Source organism: Metarhizium acridum (genome assembly GCF_019434415.1).
Source record: "Metarhizium acridum strain ARSEF 324 chromosome Unknown scaffold_1, whole genome shotgun sequence".
Lineage (NCBI taxonomy): Eukaryota > Fungi > Ascomycota > Sordariomycetes > Hypocreales > Clavicipitaceae > Metarhizium > Metarhizium acridum.
This window is the reverse complement of record NW_027094015.1, coordinates 7,534,536-7,548,550: the sequence shown is the minus strand read 5'-3', so window position 1 is coordinate 7,548,550 and position 14,015 is coordinate 7,534,536. Positions and strand designations below refer to the sequence as shown.

Sequence of the window (14,015 nt, the reverse complement as noted above, 5' to 3'; positions counted from 1 at the left end):
TCAATCATGATTGACAGGCACTATACGCCTGATCGGGATGATATGAAGGGTGTCATCTTTACGCTATATGAGATTATCACTCTGGATGAACCCTTTCGTGAAGTTCCGCACGAGAAACAAGATGCTGAAGCAGTGCTGCAAATGGAGTGGCTAAAGCACCCTAAAGTACAGCTAGATAGCGATATTCAAACCTTTCGGGGCGTCTTGGATACATGGCTCGCCAAAAGGAAAGGAAAGGAGTTTAAGCCCAAAGATACGTGGGTGCAGTGGCCATGGATGCCCAAGCCGCCGGCAGGGCCGGTGCTGACTTATGGACCCGAAGGGAAAGTGACTGGAAAGGAGATGAGGTCTGTTCGTGTTCTGATTCGGAATCACCTAGTCCAGATGGGCGAGCCATATTGGGATTGGGAGAGGCCAGCAAGCTATCGGCTGAGGGAGGTTCTTGGAAAGGACATTGAAAGCGAGGGCAAGAAAGTCAGAAATCCTCCTGCAGGTGAAGCACCAAACAGAGGAACTCCAACGGCCTCTCTGTAGGAACCAGTACCGTGAAGAAGTGCAAACGCAAATACACGATCGTTGAAGGAACTGTGAGCCCCTGACCAACCACGACTCGTCGCAATTGTAGAGCGAAGCCTTTCTGCACCGCACCGACATTGCAATATCACCTCAGTCAGTCCGTCACCTTCTGCCGACGTCCAAATCCAAAGTAGCTTACTGGGGTGTGGCAGTAAGCCTAGGCTTTTGTTTTCCCCGACACCGTCGGCCACTTCACCTGCCAAACTTCCGCCGAGGCTCTGGTCAATTCCTTGACAATCTGGCGGCCGCATCCGTTTTTATGCCTCGTGCCAAAGTTACAAGAACTTTGTTTATCCTGGCCTCCCCCTATGGATCTTTTACTCCATCTCCAATCCGTAAGAATCTCCTCCGATGGGGCAGGCTCCAGATACAAGTAAATCGGGAGTGGCGCCGAAAGCTACACATGACTTATGTTGCCCACCACAAGAAGCAGTGTAAGCCCACTGGTCGGGTGGTACAGTTGAATGAACTGTGATTCTGCCGTCTTGTTGAATACGTTATATAATGGTGGAGGATGTCGATTCTGGGCAGAGCAGACTGCTTCGTATAGTCGTCTATCCCTGCAAGATAAAATGTCGAGTCATGTCGTAGACTGAGAAAAATACACATCAGACTAACAACTTTCACCGACCTCTCAGCCCTTAATTCGTCGTAGCCAGCGAATCCCACCGCGATTTCAAGTATACTGCCATCCGCTTATACAAAGCAGTGTACTAGAAACCAAGTGTAGAATTGACAAGCTGAATCGCCTTCTTTACCAGTTTGCGATCATCCCCAAACGTCAATTTCTGGAGAGCGTCATCGTAACTGTGAAACTCCACCTCAAACTTGTGCATCTCATGTTGGCGGATAGGCTCTCCCTCGTTGACGGCAGCCGCAAACCACCAAATTAGTTTGACGTCGTTTTCGCTCAGGCGGCGCAACTGTGCCGTAATCGGCTCGCAGATGCCTTTGTAGGAGCGAGCTTCGTCCGGCACATGCTCCATCTCGAACATGGGACAGGCGCGGGAAACCAAGTTGACGGTTAATAAGCGGCAGGGAATGCCCTTCTCTTACGTGGGTTGTCGCGTCGGGGCAGCATCGCGAGATTCGCCCACCTTGCGACGTCCCTTGGGGAGGACGTACTCGTCACGCCGTGGCAGGCAGAGAAGACAGATCTCGCGGGCCGAGAGTCGGAAGAGAACGGTGCCCGCGCTCTCGACGTACGCCTCTGCTGTGTACATTTGTGCGTCAAATCGCGAGGCAGCCATAATTGCGTGTTTCTATAATGATGTCTGCTGGTGGAGAGATTGACGATAAATTTGAATCTTTGACAGTGCAAAGACTTCTAGATAGTGGGCACTGTATACGTGCAGTACGTTAGAAATCGTCATGGCCAAGTGATTCTCGGGCAGAATTCTGTCAAATGTTTCAATGTTGGGTGAGGAAAGATTACACTGGCGTCGGCCCCCACCCCAAAAAGCCCACAATGAAAGGATTCATTATTTAAAGTGCAATGATTCGTTTCATTCATTCCATATGATATTTACAAAAGCCCAAATATAAGGCCGGTCATCAATCGTTTTCTCAAGTCTATGCGTGTTCCGTCCAAAGCAGCCAAAATGTACGTTACTCCATGCCGCAAGCATCAGATTAATAATGTTCCATAACCCAAGATATTCAAGCAACGTGCCACGTCCCAGGACTCGTCGATCTGTCCGCGCATGGACCACACCTTCTCCATGACTTCCATGGCCTCCTTGACAGTGCCAAATATTTGCAACGCGCCAAGTCGACGTGCGATTTGGCGGTACTTGTCTTCGTCTTCTGGCGGCGAAAGACAACCACAAATGCACATGGGCCAAGCCAACGCTCTCAGCCAGGCTCCTGTCGGAAGCGAGGTGAGCAGCTCCGTTGCCTTGGACACAGACCAGCGAATTTCAGGGCTGGATGGTTGCCATCCTGATACGATGACGTTCAGGTAGCTCAGCGTTGCAAGCAGCCAAATCATCTGGAACCTCGGTTGCTCCTCTGCGTGGGCTCCCGTCACAGGGTCTGCGACGAGCAGAGGGAATACACCCTGGGGCGGGTATCGCAGTTCGGGATGGTTCTCTAGAATATCAAGCCCGGTCTTGATTCCGTCGGAGAGCACCTTTCCTCGCGATACCAGCTCATCCGCTGACAGTGAGCCCATTTGCTTTTGTATGCGCTTCCAGGATTCCAACGCAGCTACGTTGCCGAGAAGCTGGATGATCCAGTTGGGCAAGCCGAAGAACTCATCCATGGTCAGCGGCCCAGCAGGCATGGGCTCAATGCTTCTCTGGAATTCTGCACACGCTGGGATAATGGTATCATGATATCGGAGCAGGCGCGGTGAGCTTCCGAGCGTCACACTCGACAGCACATCAATGTATATGAGAGTCGCCGTGAAAAATCGCAGAGCTGCCTGGTTGGTACTCCATGGTCTCTTCACGCCAATCTCAGGCGGAGGCCACCGCGGGCTATACAAGCTGTGCAGGGTCCCCGTCCACTGTGCAGGGTCGGACAATATCTGGACAAACAATGCAATCGCAGCATCGAGATGCAGTCGCCAATTCTCTTTCTTGGAGGTCGCGACTTCGAAGAAGAGCATCTGAATAATGCTTTGCATCACAACTAGACCCTTTTGCCTGTCGAAGCCGGTTCTACTGGCGTTGATGGCGCACATCTCCTTGGACAGTTCTTTGAGGCCGAGTTCAAGCTGGCTTTCCAGGCTGTGCACCATCCGCATCGTACACTGCTCGTGCTCCTTCTTTCCATCTGCCAGAACAATGGCGAAGAATGCGTTTGCCAGCGAAACCGCAGTGTGATAGACGCATTTGTTACTCTGCAGGACGTCCAAGATCCAGCCGCGACCTCCCGCAAGAACCGGCGGCCGGTAATGTGGAAACAGATAGGGGAAGACGTAATCGAGATAAATCATCAAGAAGTGGAGGTCGGCGTCGGGTCCATTGTCATTATCCTCTTGCCGCACAAAGACCTGGCTGTGCCACGGCACTTCTGGCGGTGAGGCGCCATTCGTGTTGGTTGATTCTGGCGATGAGCCGATTCCACGGCTACGAAGCGACCGGTCGGTATCTGAAGCACCAGACATGGGGTCCTTTCCACGGCCCCCGTTGGCCTGTGGATCGTCAGTGTCGCTTATGCTCACCATCTTAGTCCCTGCTTCCAGCATCTCTAGATACTTGCGATCCCTCCTCTGGCTTGCCTGCTTCTTCACCTCAGCCTTGATCTTATCAGCCATCTCTCTCTGCTTGGGTCCGCCATCCATCCAATCCGGCTTTTCATCCTGAAAATGGCAGGTGATTTCGAGAGCCTTGCAGGTATCGCACTCCGGGCGGTTCTCAGCGCATTTCTTGCGTCTCACTCTACAGGTCCAACAGCCCCCGGAGGAGCGGGTCTTGCTGTTGGACATGAGCTGTCGGAGGACCGACATTTTGGACGTTGGGTAGGACATTTTTCTGAGGCAGCGTCTCACTGGCCGTGTACCCCGTAGGCAGTGAGCATATGTCGGGAAGCGAAACCGCAACCGATGATGCGCCTCTGTTCTTTGTGATGCAAGTGAGTCAATGCGACAAACATCCGTTGCGACCAACTTCAAGAGCCTTAGTAGTGGATCGATGATGGCTGATGTGCTTGGCGCCCATTTGTCAGCACCAGACGCTTCCCCTTTTTTTTTAACTGCCAGCATTTGAACTAGTACGTATTGTCCACCTGTGATAACTATAACTCTAATTAGCCTCACAGCAGGTGTCATCGTTTGACGATAGCTACCCTGTATTTGCACCTGCGACTGAGAATTATAAAAAAGACATTAATCGATCAATTCATCAATCGAGCAAAGGCAAGGCAGAAAGTACTAATAGCAATTATGTATACGCTAATAAAACGAACAGCCACATTCAATCTCTCTCTCTCTCTCTCTCTCTCTCTCTCTCTCTCTTTTTTTTTTTTTTTTTGAAGATCCCTATGCCCAAATTGTAATATAAACATACCTGTTGCGCAAGGTGTTTCACCCCGCGAAAGCGAAACCTAAGCCATGCAATCCTGACCTGGCAAAACATAAAAAATCAAACCAACAACCTAACCAACTAATTGTGAGTTTTTGTTTACGGTCGAATGACATGCCACTGTTATACCCCAAGCCCAAAACAAAGACAAATACAAAGCAATGAACCATTAAATCCTGTACCAAGTCTTAGCAGGCAATCTGAATATTTCCCCAGAGCCAAATCAAAAGAATAACTCTAGTGCAACTCATTACGGTGTTTTCCAAGAAGTGTCTGCCTTTTCTCCAGCAGTCCCAAATCCCACCACCCGTCAATCCTCTCCAAGATGGTCTTCCGTTTAGGCTTGACCGCAGCCAGAGGAGGACTCAGCAAGCCCAAACCCACGGGTGACTTTGGCTGCGGTACAAAAACAGGCATAGGCGGCAACGGAGGAATATTCTCGACAGGCCGAGGCGGAGGCCGAACGCGAGCTCGCTTCTCGCGAATTGTCGCCGCGGGGGCCGGCGGGGGAGGAAACGATGAATAAACGGATCCACGAGCCTGATAAGGGATATTCATGCTGACGGCGTCGTCGCTGCCCGAATCGCTATCATATCTCCTGTCCGGGTGAATCATGGCCATTGTACCAAGGCTCTTTGCCCTATGTAGCTCTCGCGGAGCCCGAGGTGGCGCTACTAATCTTTCCCTCCCGGCCGGAACCTCCCCACGGCCGTACCCTCATTCAAAGTCCTTGGGAGGGGGCCTGCTGCCGCCCTTGATGCGTTTCCAGAGGCAGGCCGATGTGACGGCGGACATGAAGTAGAGGACGCAGAGGCAGATGCTGAGGCCCCAGATAGCCTTGATCTCAAAGCAGGTTGCCTTGTCTGGGTCAACCCACTCAAAGTAGTCCTTGCGTGAGAGATTGAGGAAAAGAGAGTGTATGAAGTTGGCTGTGTTGCCCTTGTCGGGGAGCGAAGGGCACGAGAGGTAGCTGACGGGCTTGCCGACGACGCAAGCTACCACGATTGTGGCGACGAGACAAAGACCATCCGCACCGGTGGAAATCAGCAGAGGGAGCATCGAGTCCCAGTAGAGAATGTAGGTGATGACGGTGTAAACAGCAGTGATGCAAGCCTAGTATTCAGTCAGTCACCCAAACCCCTTTTCGCTCGCCACGGAGAAAACGTACAACAACAAGCGTGCCGACCAACGCAGACGGCGGCACGTAGCTAGCAGTCACCATTTCGGAAATAAAATTCGAAGCCAGCCCGATAATGGTGATCAATGAAATGGCCTGTAAGGCTCGCATGGCCGTAAACGTCATGCCTAGGGCACCCAACGCCGGAGGAGCAGGCATTTTGGCAGTGGCTCCAGTAGGAATATCTAGCGAAAGCCGAGGTCGAGACGAGCACTTGGCCGTACAAAGAGGGAAATGTTTCGAGTAGAACGGCACAATAGCCGGCGGAGGCCTGGTAGACGAAATCTTGAGTTTGGTGCAAAAGAAGCCTTTGCCCTACCGTGTAAGTTGGAGCAAAGACGCAAAAATGAAACCAAGTAGCAAGCGAGAGACGGGCTGAAGCTGGCCTTTCTTTCTTGTTGTGAAGAGAATGGAATGATCCGGATCTTTCGAGACTTCTGCTTTCAAGCACAGTGAGAGAATGTGTAAATTTGGACCAAGAAAATACGTAAAATGTTGAAACAGCAGAGATGGCAGATCTAAATACGCAGAGAGACCCTTAGTCCGAACCCGGAGAAAAGAAGGTGTGAGAGGGAGAAAAAAAGAAAAAAAGGAAAAAAGGAAAAAAGAAAAGAGACAAAGGAAAGAAAAAATTCCTTCTAACACAGTAGTTGTTTTTGACTGGGGAGAGAAGAAGAACAAGGCTACGTGAAGAGTAGAATGTTGGACTCTTTTATACCAGATGAAGGTCATGCATCTTCCTGCGGCCATGTGTGCCGCCCGGCAATGTAGTGCTGGTTTCTAAATGCAGCGACGCTGTCGTCCACACATGCCGACATGGCCCTTTGCCGTTTCAGTTTTTGAGCCTCCGGCGACTACACAAACCCGGTTTACACATCCTTGGTGAACGACGCATCAACGACTCACACCTGGAGGGGACCAGCCATGACAAGCATGTTTGAGACATTGACCAGTGTGGGCAGCCGCCCGATTGACCAATCACTTTGTTGTCTGCACCACGACGCAAAAGCCGGCGCTTACACAACCTTGCTGCAATCGCACCATTTAAGCGCGTCTGCCCGGGTCTCCGCTGGTCTTGGTAGCAACAGAGGAAGGCCCAAGAAGTTGAGTGATTGGGCTTGGTTCGTCTGATCGATTGCCATAAACCCACAAACCCGGCTATGCGTTGCCCGGCCGCAGCATGGCCAAATGAGAGGGACCACGGCGGGCAGCTTTGGTCCTGCAAGGCCTGACGGACATTGTCTTTGGCGACCACGAGCTAAATATGGATGCAATACCCTGCAGAAGCTTGTTTTCAGCTGATTCTAAGGCCGATTGTGTATTATGATAACTGAGGCTTGACGGTCGGGGTTTCATACCCGCCTATACGGTGCCATGCGGTATGGCTGATGGCTGGTTCAATCTCATTTTCTTGCGCCGTACGCCTATCTAAAAGTCTCAACTTCAAACATGCCTGCTCAATGCGTGCGTTATAGATTAGCCATTGCCAATCCATCCCAATGGTCAGTACGTGCAATTTCAGTCCCGCATCAGGAGCCGTTGCTAGATTTGCGTGAATAAACTCGAGGTAAAAGCAAAACGATCCGTACATGTTAACCTAGCCAAGCAGATCACCAGATGCTGACCCGCTGTTTCCAGCTGTGGAACCGGGCTGAGAGGACACGGCTGGCGCTCCCCAGATACCAGCACTGCTTTTCTCCTTGGCAAGCTGACCCATTGCAGGCCCGGTGGTTGACTTCTCGGTCTTCTTGATGCCGGAGCTAGCCTTGCCCCAGAGAGCGCCGAATGCATCACCGCCGCTGGCTGCGGCTGGCTTAGCCCCAGGACTGGTGACAGGCTTCATGTTCGCCATTGTTGTTGGTCCGGTTGAAGCCATGTTGCTCATAGCCGACATGTTGGGCGGAGCTGGGTTAGATGCTTGAGATGGAACACCACTGAAGTAGTTCGGACCGGCAGGTTGGAAGCCAGTTGGCTTGGGAGGCTGGTTTTGGTTCATTGGGACAGCAAAGGCAGAGTAGTTGGCGCCAGGTGTAGTGCTGGAGTTGGGCGCGGGCGAGATAGACGAAGTGTTGACCATCTGGCTAAGATTGGCAGTCTTGGGAGCGGACACTGGTTGGGGGGCGGCGAACTGGGCCGTTGAGGTGGCTGTTGAAGTGAGAGGAGTTGCTAAAAGTTGAACAATCGGCTGGGTTGCCGGTGTTGCAGACTGGAAATCGTCAAAATCGTCATCATCGTCCGCACCGATCCCACTAGACGGCCCAGCCAAGTCGGCCAGCCCCGAGCTTTGGGTCGCAGCAGGGGTAGCGGAGCTTGAACTCTGAACTGGGTCATCAAATGAAAACAAGTCAACCTCAGGTTCCTTCTTCTTTGCTGGTTCGGCAGCCGGTTTCTTGGTGGATGTGTGGTCGGTCTTGCGCGTAGCTCTCGATGGTCGCTCATCTTCGTTGAACTCGTCATATTCCTCAAACCTATCGGACCGGCCGGCACCACTGCTACCACCACCGCCCGACTCGCGGTAACCATCATGCTGGCCACCGAAGCCGCCGCCATCTCCGTAGACACCACCGGAGTAGCCGCCGTAGTTTGCCGATTCACTGCCGAATCCGCCATATCTACTGCCACTTCCACCAGAAAAGCCGCCTCCGAAGGTCATGCCGCCTTCAACACCGGTGTATTTGTTCTTGGTTGCTCGTGCTTTCTTGCGCTCCGCTCGGATACGCTCAACGTCGCCCAGAAGCTCGGCTAATTCTTTGGCTCGATTCCGCACATTGAGACCTTGGTCTTTGCCGTTCTGATCAATGTAGTGAAATTGTCGCAGCATCTTCAGGAGAGTAATATGTCCCCGAGCATCATCAATAACCCGTTCAGAGCCGTGCTTTATGAGAAACTCGAGCAATTGTAGTGCCTTGTAGATTTGTCGCCACTCCTCGGCGGCCTTTTCGGTGAATCGGCGATAGATCATGGGCATGATCTCGTTGAGTGTTTGGCTGATCTCTGGTTAGCCATTTGAAAGAAATGTTTTCGCCGAGTTTCGTACTAGTTGAATGTGCCATTGGCGATTTCTTGCATCAATGTAGACGAAGCGCCCCATGGCTCATTGTTGGTAGCTTCTCGCACCTATCGCAACGATGTCAGACCTGGGTTTCGCATAGTTGGGTTGTTGGTAGAGCAGTACCTTCGCCTCCATTTCCGTATAGTTCATAACCGCTAACGAACAACGTCAGAATGCCGATCACTGTGATTGGGATATAACTCATTTACCATTTTGGGCTTTGCGGAAACCTGCCTTGAGATCGTACAAGGTGAGGTTGGAGACCGTGCTCTTGAGATCGCTTAAATCCATTGCGAAAAATCCAAAGACAAGACCAGGCTCTTAAGAGCGAGCTGAATATCGATTATTGAGAGGCCGCGACGTGCAAGGTAGACGTTATTCGCAAGGTTGAGAGTACTGTCGTCGATGGACTGGAAACCCAAACCTGGACAACTGGTCTCTCGGGCTTCAGGTCAAGGAATCCACCCCCAACCCACGGCGACCAGGGGAAGTGACGGTCACGTGACTAACATCAAGGTGTACAAGGTGAGACTCTACTTCGCTTTAGAGCGCAGGAGTGCTTGCAAAGTCAAGAGGAGTAAATAGGATGGAAAAAACTGGTATTTCTTCAGGCAGTGGTATCTGCTTATGATGAAACCATTATAGCGCTGCTTGGCCGTCTGTTGAGTGCCTTGTACGAAAGATATTGACATGCGTCTAGCAATCCAATTTGCGCTCCAGGGGAACAAGGTACCTGAGACTTCAGGCGCGCATCCCAGCCCGCAGCAGCCCAGCCAAAACTTTTCCCCTTTCTGGCGAGCCTCCGACTTGGTCAACCGAGTTTGCCATTAGCAATCAATCATCAACAAATTTCTTTCAACCTTTGTTTGTATTTTTACTGTACTATCAACTCAAAGGCCCTTGCCTTCTAGGTACGTGCAGGCGTTTTCTTTCTCGCCAATGTTCAATGCAGATATCCCTGTCGGCAGCAGCAGCGTGAAGTCAGTCAACTCGTCAGCATCAATGAAGAGCTCATTTGGTTGCCGCCGGCCCTTGGGCACGCATATGCATGCACACAGCTGGTCAACGAGACATTCAGCCATCAAAAGCAGGTCCAGACCATTCGCCGCAGAGACGCATCGGTCATGCCAGAGCTGCAAGTTACACATCACCGCCATGGCACTTTGCTGCGCAACAAGCTTCGTCGACGAACTGTCCGCGAGTGGGTTGTTATTTGCCTGACCATTGGCTCTCAGGGTAGATCCACTACCGCCGAACAACATGGTTCTGGTTCTCACCGTCCGTAGCCATGGCGATGATCGGAAGAATGGCGGGATATCGCGGGTCTGTCCATTGTTTGGGCAGGACTGGTGAAGTTGCTGACCGGACGGGCGTGCGTGCCACTCATGCTGTCAATCGCGGCCGTGGTAGTTGGGACTGTCGAATGGACCAACCTTTGACACTTGGTGGCCTTGGCGGCTTCCTTGTTCATGGCGAGCTTCACACCAACATTGGACCGACTTGCCCAATGCTGTTCGACGTTGGCCGTGATCCCATGCCCGTGAAGGCTACATACATGCTGGGGCCGTCTGCTCCAACCAGCCGCGCTGCCTTCTCTCCAGTTGCCCACACTGGCTCTTTCTTTGCCAGCTCCTGGTGCCTTTTCTATTGGTCCCGGCTCCCGCCACTAACACTCTACCCCTCCAGCTGCCTCACAATGCGATCAACACTTCTTCGACCCCTCCTACCCCGCCACACCTTCTGCGCTCCCGGCGCCAGATCTTTTTCTCTCCCTCAACTTGCATCTGCGTCAAACAGATTTCAAACCGCCCGTCTTTTTTCTGTAACCTCCGCAGCCATGGGCAAGAAGGTGTAAGTTTCTTTACTCTCATTCTTATGCCCAAATCGCCAATTGGTCTTCCGAACTATATCTGACTTGGGGGGGTAGCTTCTTCGACATTACCTGGGAGGGTCCTGTCATGCAGGGCGGCAAGCCTACCAATACTATCAAAGGTATGTACTTTGTTTTGGTCTCTATGTGTCCTAGATACGCCAGTCGCGGTGGATGAGCTTTTAAACAAACGGACAATTTTGAGTCCATGCCATCCTGGTAGTGTTGGTGACGCCTGTAACTTCCTTCGGCAATCTTCTGCGGGTTGTTTCCTCTCCGCCAATTCACCCCACCATTGCAAGAATCGAATACTGACACTTCTGGCGAAACAGAGCAGTCTGGTCGCATCAGCTTCAACCTATTTGACGACGTCGTTCCCAAAACCGCCGAGAACTTCCGCGCTCTTTGCACTGGTGAGAAGGGTTTTGGTTACTCTGGATCGTCTTTCCACCGCATCATCCCCGACTTTATGCTTCAGGGTGGTGACTTTACTCGTGGCAATGTACGAAGGATTTCTATAATTTGCTTGTTTTCACAAGCACTGACAAGTTGATAGGGCACTGGTGGCAAGTCCATCTATGGTGACAAATTCGCCGACGAGAACTTCAAGCTGAATCACGACCGCCCTGGACTGTTGTCCATGGCCAACGCCGGCCCCAACACGTAAGTCCCTGCGTCACGGCTACAGTGCCAGCTCTACAATCCATGCCGGGGCAACTTCCTCGCACTACCATTTAAGAATCACGTAATTGACCCAAATGTATACAGAAATGGCTCCCAGTTCTTCGTCACCACCGTCGTTACCTCATGGCTCAACGGACGGCACGTCGTCTTCGGCGAAGTCGCTGACGAGGAGTCCATGAACATTGTCAAGGCCCTCGAGGCCACTGGTTCCCAGAGCGGTGCTGTGAAGTACAGCAAACGCCCCACCATCGTCAAGTCTGGTGAGCTGTAAATTGTGATATTAGCCTTGCATTATTACCATCGTCATCCTTTTTTTGTTCTTGGGATGGAAAACGGATATTGGATACATCGATAGCGGCGGTTTACGATTGAGTGGCGGTTCGTTCTGCCCACCAGCTGCCTTACAAATACACTTGAAAAGCTGAACTTCCCGACTTCTTGTTCCACAAAAGTGAACATTAAGGTTGATAATCTGTAGCATTAGCATGTGTGATGGTGGCTTTATTTCAGAGACGTTGTGTAACACAAGAATATGCCTACTGGTTAAATCTTTTTTTGTCTAACATTTTCCATGCGCCATGCCATGCTTAGCCAGATAAATCTGGTTGATTCCATAAACAACATAAAACAGCCAGCCAAAACTCCCAAGCCATGCATCCTTGACCCACCAGCAGGAGAAAAAGCCTAAAAATGACAGTAACCACCGTTCTGTACTCATACAAGCAATCCGGCACCACCTAGCCACTCATATGCCATCGCATGCTGTCATTTGCTAGATCACATCCGACCCTAGCCATCTCTTGAAATATTCGCAATTGCTAGGTCCCACAGGCCCCCCTTCCTCGCAGAGCTCGAAAACAGGACATTTCCCGCAGGGCGCTTCCGTATAAGGGCTGAGATAAGGCTCTGGGTCGCCACCTCGCCCTGTAGGATCTTCTCTCCCTGCCCAATTTTGAGGCGATTGCTTTGCGACTCTGCAGACACGGTACCCCATTCGACCAGCAATCTTAATGGGTTCAATGAGGTTATCCCACACTAACACATCCACAAGCTTCTTAACATCTTCCTCCGACAAGATCGTATTATTCGTAATACCGCTACTAGACAAGAGGCGGGCGATATCTCGAACCGTTGGATACGCCGTATAGCCCGCAGGAAGAGGCAACAGGGCTGCTTCTCGCCTTGGAGTCGCACCTGCAGAGGCCTTGACTGCCTTGGCGGGGGGTTTACTCATCTCGCTTGCGTCGCGCTTCTTGCCCTTGTCTGCAGCGGTGCCCTTGATGACACCCTTTGTAGGCACTTGGCTTCTGGCGCTGGCGCCGCCGCTGCTATGGGTGCTACGGTATCCGCTCTGTCGCTTGACGAAGTCGAACACCACGCGCTGCAGTTCCTCGATGAAGGCCTCGTCGAGATTCTGGTCCGTGTACCACGGGCCTCCGGTGGCGCGGTCGCTGGGCCGGATCGACGCCTTTATGTACATCTTTTTATTGGGGTGTTCGACGTTTTTGAAGGGCGCGATGAGACCCTTGGCCTGCAGCTGCTTGATGGCGTTTTTGAGCACGCTGTCGTGCATGTTGAGCCGTTTCTGCAACGTCTGCGACCATATTCCGTCGCCGCCGGAGTCGTCGATGAGCGAATACACCATGACTTGCTCGTCGGTTGAGCATTGCTTGTATCTTGCAGGGCCACAAGGTCAGCACAGGCCACTTGCATGACGAAAAAATCGTTTTCCTGCCAGGAACCTGGGAGGGGTGAAAATCCGGTTTGGGGGGGGGGATCACAAACTCACTTGTGAGCTTCTTGCGCATCTCGCCATTTCCAGAGAACCTGCCCGCTCGCCTCCCTCATGGTGATGAACAGCTTGTCGTCGCTGAGCGACTGCACCACCCGCGCCAGCAGCAGCAGGTCCTTGTTGGGGATGACGTCCAGCCGCAGCAAGTCATCTTGCGAGAACAAGTCGTTGCCCGGGCCAGCTTCTTTGCACCGTTCGTAGAGGGCTTCTTTCCAGACGGCGAGCTTCGCGGCATCCGACTCGCTCCCGCCTGCGGCGGCGGGTGCCGCTGGGGCAGGCATTTTGCGTGCGTTCGGTGGCTCAGCTTAGAGTCCTTGGGAGAGACGTGGTTGGAAACTCGGATGGGTCGAGGGCGCTGAAAAGGTTTTGAATCGGAAATAGTCGCTACATTGATGGAGAGAATCGTCTTGAGCCAGCGGTCAAGCTACAGACTTTCATTCAATTGTGAGGTTGGTGTCGGGACAGATCAAAAAGTGGTGTGGCGCGGGGTGCAATGCGGCGCCGATAAACTGATGAGCCAAACTTTGGTCCCCGCATAAAAAAAGCTGTTGAAGCATGGTTTGGCATGCTGGGAAAAAAAAAAAAGAAAAACTTGGTTGCAAGGGACGTAGTGGGGTGCGCATTGGAGCCTGGGCCAGGGTCCAATAAGTACACCTCAATTTACAAGTCACCCGCGAGTCCTTGGCTCCTTGCTATGCATATCAACAACTCTCACTCTTCACTCGCTCAGATAGAAAAAATAATCAATTCTGTGGCTAAAATGTATATCGATACCGAAAGATACAGCCAACTAACCAAACGGCTCTGCTCCTAGCGAACCTCCCAACTAACTTTGT

The 14,015-nt window shown here is 52.0% G+C and overlaps 10 protein-coding genes across 10 annotated transcripts; 2 read left to right on the top strand and 8 right to left on the bottom strand.

Annotated features, from left to right (window-relative positions):
• Positions 1–6: 6 nt before the first annotated feature.
• Positions 7–534, top strand: J3458_002350 (uncharacterized protein; the record flags this gene model as incomplete). The annotated part of the gene is made up of 1 exon (XM_066117260.1): positions 7–534. One exon carries the CDS (start codon positions 7–9, stop codon positions 532–534), a length of 528 nt encoding a protein of 175 aa, XP_065979152.1.
• A 755-nt stretch (positions 535–1,289) lies between these two features.
• On the bottom strand, positions 1,290–1,562 carry J3458_002349 (uncharacterized protein; the record flags this gene model as incomplete). The annotated part of the gene is made up of 1 exon (XM_007813619.2): positions 1,290–1,562. The coding sequence occupies one exon, from the start codon at positions 1,560–1,562 to the stop codon at positions 1,290–1,292; it is 273 nt and encodes a 90-aa protein (XP_007811810.2).
• Positions 1,563–1,628: 66 nt separating this feature from the next.
• On the bottom strand, positions 1,629–1,826 carry J3458_002348 (uncharacterized protein; the record flags this gene model as incomplete). The annotated part of the gene is made up of 1 exon (XM_066117259.1): positions 1,629–1,826. The coding sequence occupies one exon, from the start codon at positions 1,824–1,826 to the stop codon at positions 1,629–1,631; it is 198 nt and encodes a 65-aa protein (XP_065979151.1).
• Positions 1,827–2,096: 270 nt separating this feature from the next.
• On the bottom strand, positions 2,097–4,146 carry J3458_002347 (uncharacterized protein). The gene has a single exon (XM_066117258.1). The coding sequence runs from the start codon at positions 4,049–4,051 to the stop codon at positions 2,204–2,206; it is 1,848 nt and encodes a 615-aa protein (XP_065979150.1). The 5' UTR covers positions 4,052–4,146; the 3' UTR covers positions 2,097–2,203.
• Positions 4,147–4,841: 695 nt separating this feature from the next.
• Positions 4,842–5,225, bottom strand: J3458_002346 (uncharacterized protein; the record flags this gene model as incomplete). The annotated part of the gene is made up of 1 exon (XM_066117257.1): positions 4,842–5,225. The coding sequence occupies one exon, from the start codon at positions 5,223–5,225 to the stop codon at positions 4,842–4,844; it is 384 nt and encodes a 127-aa protein (XP_065979149.1).
• Positions 5,226–5,321: 96 nt separating this feature from the next.
• J3458_002345 (uncharacterized protein) lies at positions 5,322–5,940 on the bottom strand (the record flags this gene model as incomplete). Its single annotated transcript, XM_007813620.2, has 2 exons — positions 5,322–5,717; positions 5,773–5,940. 2 exons carry the CDS (start codon positions 5,938–5,940, stop codon positions 5,322–5,324), a joined length of 564 nt encoding a protein of 187 aa, XP_007811811.1.
• A 1,438-nt stretch (positions 5,941–7,378) lies between these two features.
• Positions 7,379–9,267, bottom strand: ENT3_1 (Epsin-3, clathrin recruitment and traffic between the Golgi and endosome; the record flags this gene model as incomplete). Its single annotated transcript, XM_007813621.2, has 3 exons — positions 9,043–9,267; positions 8,957–8,988; positions 7,379–8,898 (listed from the first exon to the last, which is right to left on the bottom strand). Exon 3 carries the CDS (start codon positions 8,747–8,749, stop codon positions 7,379–7,381), a length of 1,371 nt encoding a protein of 456 aa, XP_007811812.2. The 5' UTR covers positions 8,750–8,898; positions 8,957–8,988; positions 9,043–9,267.
• Positions 9,268–9,628: 361 nt separating this feature from the next.
• On the top strand, positions 9,629–12,448 carry J3458_002342 (uncharacterized protein). The gene is made up of 5 exons (XM_007813622.2): positions 9,629–10,684; positions 10,761–10,825; positions 11,036–11,205; positions 11,260–11,366; positions 11,472–12,448. The coding sequence occupies exons 1-5, from the start codon at positions 10,122–10,124 to the stop codon at positions 11,656–11,658; spliced, it is 1,092 nt and encodes a 363-aa protein (XP_007811813.2). The 5' UTR covers positions 9,629–10,121; the 3' UTR covers positions 11,659–12,448.
• J3458_002343 (uncharacterized protein) lies at positions 9,724–10,095 on the bottom strand (the record flags this gene model as incomplete). Its single annotated transcript, XM_066117256.1, has 1 exon — positions 9,724–10,095. One exon carries the CDS (start codon positions 10,093–10,095, stop codon positions 9,724–9,726), a length of 372 nt encoding a protein of 123 aa, XP_065979148.1.
• Positions 12,160–13,460, bottom strand: RPC34_1 (34-kDa subunit of RNA polymerase III (C); the record flags this gene model as incomplete). Its single annotated transcript, XM_007813623.1, has 2 exons — positions 12,160–13,063; positions 13,177–13,460. 2 exons carry the CDS (start codon positions 13,458–13,460, stop codon positions 12,160–12,162), a joined length of 1,188 nt encoding a protein of 395 aa, XP_007811814.1.
• Between the last annotated feature and the right edge of the window lie 555 nt (positions 13,461–14,015).